At 45.6% G+C, this 9,191-nt stretch overlaps 1 protein-coding gene across 1 annotated transcript in view; it reads left to right on the top strand.

The window, feature by feature from the left end:
• Positions 1 to 407: 407 nt before the first annotated feature.
• The window catches only part of clstn3 (calsyntenin 3), a gene marked incomplete at both ends in the record, with an annotated part of 32,719 nt that continues 23,935 nt past the window's right edge, over positions 408 to 9,191 (top strand). The window contains 4 exons of the mRNA XM_083661171.1: positions 408 to 474; positions 4,408 to 4,530; positions 6,335 to 6,545; positions 7,880 to 8,088. Coding sequence (XP_083517297.1) covers positions 408 to 474; positions 4,408 to 4,530; positions 6,335 to 6,545; positions 7,880 to 8,088 — 610 coding nt within the window. The remainder of the gene's footprint in view (positions 475 to 4,407; positions 4,531 to 6,334; positions 6,546 to 7,879; positions 8,089 to 9,191) is intronic.

The raw sequence follows: 9,191 nt of genomic DNA, 5'->3' as shown, positions 1-9,191 counted from the left end.
AGGTATAGGCTCTCAAAAACTGCAGGCGTTTCATTCTGTTTCATTGCATTATAACAGCCAGACTGGATTACTGGTTCATTCCTGCTGCGATGTGCAGCTCCAAATTCAGTCCATTATTTTGGGTGTGATGCCGTGTACTTGCAGTCTTATGCATCTTATGCAGGCCTTCATTCAGAGGTGGCCAGGAATCTAGTCCACATACAATAATGCTTTCATAGTGTTTGTTCCATCGCTGGCTATATAGGCCTGATCTCTGTTGTGATCCGTGCCTCTTTCTGTCTGTCTGTCTGTCTTGTCATCTCTACGTCTTTCCTTCTTCCAATGCTGGTGGTCAGCTGTTAATGCATGTACTGTGTTCCTCCCTGCCCCCCCGCCCCACCCCCCTCCTCCACCTTTCCCTTCCTCAGATGGACAGAATGCTTTTTCTCTCCTTCCTCCTCCTTTGCTTGACTTCGGTTGCCAATGGCAACAAAGGTCAGTTTCCTCCTCATCCTTTTTTGACTGTTAATTAATTGTGAGTGTTGTCGAGAGATGATGGTCCACGTTGCCATGGGAGCAACACAAGCCCGAGGAGGTGCTCAGGGGCCCATGGCTCTTTCGCCCTGACATGATTTAAACTCATGGGGTTAAGGAGTGAATTCTTGCTATCCCCTCATTTGTGTAAGCATTAGTCCAGGGACCACCAGGGGGTCCCTGAGCGGGTTCCATCATGGGGATCCCAGCAAATGAATGAATTGTTAAATTTCACCATTATTTAATTTATTCAAGATTCAAGATTCAACACAATACAAGAGATTAAAACAATGAGATAATGTATTGTAGAAGAATGACTGTGTTGGGTCATATATTCACTGTCATCTCTCTACATACAATACAGATACAGATTCTTGGCGGTGGGCCATTATGGGCCCTTTTCTACAGTCACAGTCAATTCTTAACAATAGTAAATATTCTCAGATTTTGGCCCAAGAGACAAAGTCTAAATTAGGGGTCCTTGTTGAGAATCACTAGCATAGTTTGAAATTCTTGACACATTTATGAATGCCGTGTCTACCTGTGCGTACTTAGAAGTGTCTGTCTGGATATGCCTTATATTTGTATAATTTGTGTGTATTGTGTTGATGATGATGACCCTGTGCACAAGTGCTTGTTCCATCAGTGCTGTGACTCCTCTGAGAAAGATGATAAATATAAATCCTCTTTCCCCTCCCCATCCATAGCAGATTTGTCATCCCGGATCCATGACTCTGATTCAACATCATTGTTTCCAATGATGCTGAAGAGGGAGAATGAAACAGACCGTGCAGAGAGAATGTCAGAGGAGGAGAGGAGGAGGAGGAGAGGAGGAGGAGGAGAGCGAGGAGGCAGGGGAGACAAGGAGAGAGTGATAGAGATTGAGGGAGAGATGGAATGTCACAGAAATGAATGGGTCGAGAGACGGAGAGGGGCGAGGCGGTGACAGGAGAGGACGCAGGCAGGGGGGGCTAGTCAAAAGACGTAGAGAGACACACCAACAGTTTGCAGGCCCGATAAGGAGAGAGAGGAAGGAGTGGGGGGGGGGGGAGTGATGGAGGGGGGAGGTGGTACGTGAGATCAGGTGACACGGGGAAGGAGGGAGGGAGGGAGGGAGGCAGGGGGCAGGGAGCTAGAGGAGCGTTTGTGTGTGAGAGACAGAGAAGGAGGGGGGGTGGGTGAGTATATGAGGGGATGTTGTGGAGATATAGAGTGACAGAGGGAGGAGGAAGAGTGTGCCAGGGAGAGCAAGAGGATGCCTCTCAATCTGTAATCCCGGTTGTAATCCACAGCACGACTGATGCTCAGATTAATGCTATATAGCAGAGGGAGGGGAGGGGGGAGGGAACAGAGGGTGGGAGATTCATGCTTGTGAATTAGGGCTATGCTTGTGAATTAGGGCTATACAAATAAACTTGACTTGACTTGACTTGAGATAAATAACCAAAAAAGGGACAGGAGCGAGGCCAAATTTGTCCCGTTGCTTCCGTCTGTGGAATTCGGTCTCCCATATAGACCCTTTGCACAGCAGCCATCATCTTGAGGTGGTAAAGCAGGAAGTACAGCTAACCAATAGCTTGTTTTCGACCATGTGATTTGGATGACGTCTGAGGGGCAGAATGGAGGAAAGTGAGTATGCACGAGGTTGGAGGCCGCTCACTCCACGCTGCTGCAAGGAATCGCCAGAAGATTGCAAAACATATAGGATAATGATCCATATGCAGAGAAGCCGTTTTTCCAGCAACTTGTCTGATTTTGCTCGTGCTTTCCTATCACTTCCTATGTAGCCTGCTACTGGTTGCTTCCTATGTAGCCTGCTGCTGGTTGCTTTCCTATCGCTTCCTATGTAGCCTGCTGCTGGTTGCTTCCTATGTAGCCTGCTGCTGGTTGCTTTCCTATCGCTTCCTATGTAGCCTGCTGCTGGTTGCTTTCCTATCGCTTCCTATGTAGCCTGCTGCTGGTTGCTTCCTATGTAGCCTGCTGCTGGTTGCTTCCTGTGTAGCCTGCTGCTGGTTGCTTCCTATGTAGCCTGCTGCTGGTTGCTTCCTATGTAGCCTGCTGCTGGTTGCTTCCTATGTAGCCTGCTGCTGGTTGCTTCCTGTGTAGCCTGCTGCTGGTTGCTTCCTATGTAGCCTGCTGCTGGTTGCTTCCTATGTAGCCTGCTGCTGGTTGCTTCCTATGTAGCCTGCTGCTGGTTGCCCACTGGCATGATCACGTGGTTTGCAAACAAGCCAATGGTCAATGGTCTCGCTCTGGTCGCCATCTTGACGTGACATCACCTGAAAACAAGCTATACCATGAATGATGGTTCCATTCCATTTAGGTGTTGCAGTGCCAGGGCTGTCATTAATGTTATTGGTTACACCCAGAGTCATATAGATAGAAGAGTCCCGACATCTCCATTCACTCCAATGGACCAGTTTTTTACTCTCAAGAGTTCCAGGAAGTAAGGTCCTGGATTAAGCAGCACTGTCGAGTTTGCAGCAAAATAGACAGTTTGTGTTTTACTCTGAAAGGGTTTTTCCCCCCTTGAATCAGATTGTACATTATCAGCTTTATTTTAGCATACAAAAGTAGCACGAGAGCCCTTCCTGGCTGTTCATTGGCTAATGAGTCTCGCCTTTTGGTCCTCCGCTGACGCCACTCTCTCTCTAGAGGACACTAGTTACACCTGCTCAGAGGTGGGTAGTACTCAAGTACAGGTTATCCCAGTAATTTACTGCGGACTAGCCTACGTCTGCAGGTGGGCAAGTGTATGAGCGTACCTATTGCAAGTTAACATTAGAACGATGGAGTTAATCCAAACCCATCTCTTAACCTATCTCTTGCACCACATACTCCAGGGTTAAGAAAGGGACGTCGTATAACGTTACCGTAATAAATTGCATCTATGAAGTTACTCACCACTGAGTCGTTTTTTACGAAATACTTTTTTTTTTACTCTTACTCAAGTCATTATTTTTATTGGTACTCTTTACTTCTACTTGAGTAAATATATGATAGTAACTGTACTTTTACTTGAGTACCGTTTCTGTTTACTCTACCCACCACTGCACCTGATTTACTTCCTACTTGACCACCACAAAACGGTTGTTGCTGTGAAAGGGGCCTGTAGTAGTTTCGGTGTTATTGGCTAGAGGACGAGCGGAGAGATCGTCATCCTTATAGCTCGTTAACGTGGCCTTTGATCAGTTTGGCAGAAGAATGAATAATTAATTTGCAATTAAAGGTGATTTCACAGTAAACCTTCGGTACTTGATTGGGACTTGGCTGTCTTTCAGTACATTATTGTGCGGCGCCCGTGGCAGACCGGCTCACGCTGATTGATATGTGCAATATAGCTCGCAGTGTGTGATAAGGTGAAATCTGACCGGTTTTAATTAGACTGCCAACCATCAAGGTGTGCGGAGCGGCACTTGACGTAAAAGAGAGAAGGGAGGGTGCGTAGAGAGAGAGAGAGAGAGAGAGAGAGAGAGAGAGAGAGAGAGATTTGTCTGTGTGTGTGTGTGTGTGTGTGTGTGTGTGTGTGTGTGTGTGTGTGTGTGTGTGTGTGTGTGTGTGTGTGTGTGAGAGAGAGAGAGAGAGAGAGAGAGAGAGATTTGTCTGTGTGTGTGTGTGTGTGTGTGTGTGTGTGTGTGTGTGTGTGTGTGTGTGTGTGTGTGTGTGTGTGTGTGTGTGTGTGTGTGTGTGTGTGTGTGTGTGACTGGGATTAAATTGTGTCTTTGTGGTCACACACAGATACATAATTGTGTGTTTCTCTACTCATGCGCATTCTCACAATGTCCTCCTCGCCCGTAATGGGGCATTAAAAATAGACACGTTTGTTCTTTTCTAATTGCTCCATTTAACCCAAAGCCTCTTCGGTCTCTCCTCTCCTCTCTCTGTGCCGTTCAGCCAATAAGCACAAGCCATGGATCGAGACGGAGTACCAGGGGATCGTCATGGAGAACGATAACACTGTGCTCCTCAACCCGCCACTCTTCGCCTTGGACAAAGATGCCCCACTGCATTACGCCGGTAAATACAGCAATAAGGATACTGTATGGTGGACTGCAGAATCAGGATTCTGATTCTGATTCTGATTCTGATTCTGATTCTGATTCTGATTCTGATTCTGATTCTGATTCTGATGCTAGGTCAGACCTGGGCAAATGTTCAGAAAGGCTCTCTCTCAAATATTTGGACTAGAATTCTCTTGAACAGCCACAGAACTGGCTCACACGAAAAGTAGGTCAATTTTAAAGTGAAAACTATTTAATTTGGATTTTGCCCAGGTCTTACAGCTACAGGATGAGACCGCAGCAGCTGTGTGAACAATATGAGTCGGGTTTTCTTTACACTATGTCTGTTTGGTCGGTTGCTTACCTTAACAATAAATATGGTCAAACACACGCACATACACACGCGCGCACACACACACACACACACGCAACCACGCACGCACTCACACACACTCACACACACTCACACACACACACACACACACACACACAGGCGGGGATTGCACCATCGGGCAGATGCCCAGTGGCCTGGCCTGGCCTGCAATTTGTATTTTTTTTTTTTTTTTTTGCAGGCCAGGCCACTCACTGAACAGCAGGCCAATATGTATACGTGTTTCTAGTTGCGCAGATAGCAGACAGGCACGCTGCAGGCAGCCAGGCAGGGAGGAATGAGTTAACTTTTCAGTCAGAAGCTGCTGGGACCCCAGCGTGGGTGGGCGGGGCTTGCTGTTCAATGGTGCCAAAATGGAGAAGAAAAGAGGTGCAGAGAGGTGGAAAGCAAGCAGCCTATGTTGTGTCTCGGCCTAAACTACAATATCAGTGGTAGACAATTTTCTATTGCCTCTAGAATATTTGAGAGAAATTAAATTAATAACGCTAATTTGTATTTATTTATTTATTTATTTATTTATTTATATATTTATTTATTTATTTATTTATTTATTTATTTATTTATTTATATATTTATTTATTTATTTATTTATTTATATTAGGCTATATAAAAAAATCCCATTGGTCAACTGTAAATAGTAGTGGCTAAACTGATAGTATAGGTTGGATTGCTTTTGGGGTTTTCGTCACAAAAGTGAAGAAGGAGGCAGAAGCAGCACTAGCACTGCAGCAGGTGCTCCTGCAGAGCTGGAGGTGGTGTTGAACTGATCAGAATCAGAAGTGAATTATATTAGTGAACAAATAGGTAACATGTAACGTCATCACGTTAGCATTATATTCACCAAATCTTGCTTCAAACGGCCCAAATCTTTCGTGTGTGTTGGCCTGGCCTGCATGGTATATCTAATGCCCGGCCTGAATTATGGTCCCAGTCCGCCCCTGCACGCACACACACACACACACACACACACACACACACACACACACACGCACACACACACACACACACACGCACACACACACACACACACACACACACACTCCCGATTGTACAGGTTGAGGGCAGTCCTATTGACAGCCAGGTATTCCTATAGGCATTCTAAATATTAAAAGCACCGAAATCAATCAGTGAGTCCACTATTTTTAGACCGTCCAAGAGACTCCAATAGTGTAATTCAACCGTTCATTGCCTGAGCTGTCAGCGGGGCTCCACTCCACAGCAGACTGAAATGAGATTATCATGTTTGCAGCGGGAACACGGACTTCATGGAAATATTCATTGTTCACACAAATGATCACGGCTCCACTAACATCACCCTGGGGCTCCCTGAAATCTTTTGCAAATCAACACTATTCTATTCCGTTCTGTTCTGTTCTGTTGTATTCTATTCTATTCTATTCTATTCACACTGTCTACCACCCTCACCTAGGCGAGATCTGTGGCTTCCGGGTTCATAATGGGCCCTCGGGCTCCGGCTCGGTCCAGTTCGAGGCGGTGGTTCTGGACCGCTCCACCGGCGAGGGCCTGGTGCGCTCCAAGGAGCCGCTGGACTGCGAGAGCCAGCGGGAGCACAGCTTCACCATCCAGGCCTACGACTGCGGAGAAGGGCCCGACGGAGTCAACAGCAAGAAATCCCACAAGTCAGTGTTGAACACTCGTCTGTGTGCGCCCACAGAGATGATGTGGACTTGAGACTTGGTCACTTGGTACTCGAGTCGACTCGATGACTTGTTGACTTGACTTGACAAAAAATGAATGACACAAGACTTGACTTGGACTTAGAAGTTAAAGACTTGTGACTTGACTTGACTTGGGACGTGATGACTTGGATGACTTGTTTGTGTTCATCAGTTTAAATATAAAATATAAAATATGAACATGTTCAACATTGTAAAGTGTCTGTGTAAAGTTATCCAGTATGGTCTTGTCATGATTGGATGACTCAGTCATGCTCCTCCTTATAGCAGTGTCATGATTGGATGACTGGCTGCCAGTCAGCTCCTCTCACGGCATGGTTTTGTTTTTGAAAGGAGAAGGCTAGGGTTAGGGTTACTTAGTTAGGGTTAGGGTTACTTAGTTAGGGTTAGGGTTACTTAGTTAGGGTTAGGGTTACTTAGTTAGGGTTAGGGTTACTTAGCTAGGGTTAGGGTTACTTAGTTAGGGTTAGGGTTACTTAGTTAGTTAGCATTAGTCAGTCATGACTAACACATGACACCACTATTAGACAGGTACTAATACCGTGTCTTTTTTCTTTATAAAGGAATGTAAGACTGCAGTATCTTGGGTGGAAAAAAGTGACTTGACTTAAGACTTGACTTGCCTGAACTAAGGACTTGGCTCGTCATAATCTGTGACTTGACTTCACTTGCCCAAAACAAAATGACTTGGGACTTGCTTGGACCAAAGTGACTTGGTCCCATGTCTGGTGCGCCCTCCACCCAATTTGAATATTTGATGCTAACCCCCCCCCCCCCCCCCCCCATAGAGATGTCTAGAGAACGCCCACTAAATGTTAAACGGCTGGCGCGCGAGTGGGGTAAAACCGCCCATATATCTCATGGGCTGACTCACCAAAAGACGGTGCTGCGGCTCTAAACTACAGGTTTGGGGGTTCTAGAGCAGAACACAAGACGTCTGCTCAGATGTGCGTTTACTGCGGTGGTTAAATCCCCGATCGTGTCTGCCTGGGCTGGGCTAGCAGCTAAATTCTAACTTTGCTGAATGGATAGAATGGGGGAATTTACCCCACCCTGACCACGCCCCCAGGCTAACCCAACATCTATTGTGGGCGTTCCTAGAGCCTTTATGGGCGTTCCCAGACATGCGGACTGTCTCTATGAGCTTCTTCTGGCTGTGCACTCACCTGTAAAGACTAATACAGCCATTACTGCAGCCTGTGAGAAGAATCCGTCTCTGTCTCCTCTCTCTCCTTCTCTTGGCTCCTCCTCCTCTCTCCTCCGCTGGCGTCCCTCAGGGCCACGGTGCACGTCCGTGTGAACGACGTCAACGAGTTCTCCCCGGTGTTCGTCGAGCGTCGCTACGAGGCTTCGGTCCCGGAAGGACGTCTGTTCGACCGTATCGTGCGCGTCGAGGCCCTGGACGCCGACTGCTCCCCGCAGTACAGCCAGATCTGCTTCTATGACATCATCACTCCCAACGTGCCCTTCGCCATCGACAACGACGGTGAGATACCTGGGAACAAATTCACTTCCATCCATCAGTGCTAGAGAGATAAAGCATCTGGACTACGATATTTTATTATTATTATTTTATTTTCCCAATTTGCAGTCGGTGCGGGTACATACCCCAAATGGCTGTGGTTGCAAGTGTAAACACCAGTGTTGGGCAAGTTACTTTCAAAATGTAATATACTACATGTTACTAGTTACTTTCTTTTGAAAGTAATAAGTTACTTTACAATATTACTTTCTATGTAGAGTAACTCGTTACTTATTACACTACTTTTGCATTACTTTTACCAAAAGAACAGCAGCAGCAGAATGACATTGCCGCCCCGGAACCATCCCGAAAAATAATTTCAACCGCCTTGAAATCAGTGTAAACAATCCAAAATTCTAAATGTTATTCTTTTCCTTTGTTATTGTCATCTATAGTGGTTATTTGCGTAAAAACACACAGTTTGATTAGGAAATAACTATCTTTTTTTTTTAAATATGTGCTTTGATTTTATCAAATTGTAACTCAATTTGTAACTTGAGTTACTTGACAAAGTAACTGGTATAATATTACTGAAATCCTATAAGTAATAAGTTATATTACTGAGTTGCTGCTAAAAGTAATATATTACATGTAATACGTTACTTTTGTAATGAGTCACCCCCAACACTGGTAAACACTCAATTCAATATTTTCACCTGCTAAATTCCGGCTCAACACAGAACCAGACACTACTGAGGCATTGCAGGTACTGAGATTTTAAAAATAGAGCTTGTGTGGGTGGTGGACAATTGTTCTGTCTCTGCGTAAACATTGCCGCTGCTGTTTGGTGTGATACAGCATCCTTCTATCCATACCTGATAACAGATCCTGTAACGTATATGACTCTTCTTAGGTAAAGGATGCATTTTCCTAAGGCTTCATCACAGCCTCATTGACTGGTGGCGGGTGACAGATCGATAATGGGGTATTTTGTAATATGACAACAATGGCAGCTGTGGGGACGGATTTCCACAGGACTCCGTTTTACCATGACTTTGCAGAATTGTCCGGGCCTTGAAGGATTTTGTCGAGAATGAGACGGCTCCTTTATTTTTTTTGTGTTGGGT

Source organism: Poromitra crassiceps (genome assembly GCF_964638095.1).
Source record: "Poromitra crassiceps genome assembly, chromosome: 26".
NCBI classification, from domain to species: domain Eukaryota; kingdom Metazoa; phylum Chordata; class Actinopteri; order Beryciformes; family Melamphaidae; genus Poromitra; species Poromitra crassiceps.
This window is presented reverse-complemented; position numbering and strand designations above follow the sequence as displayed.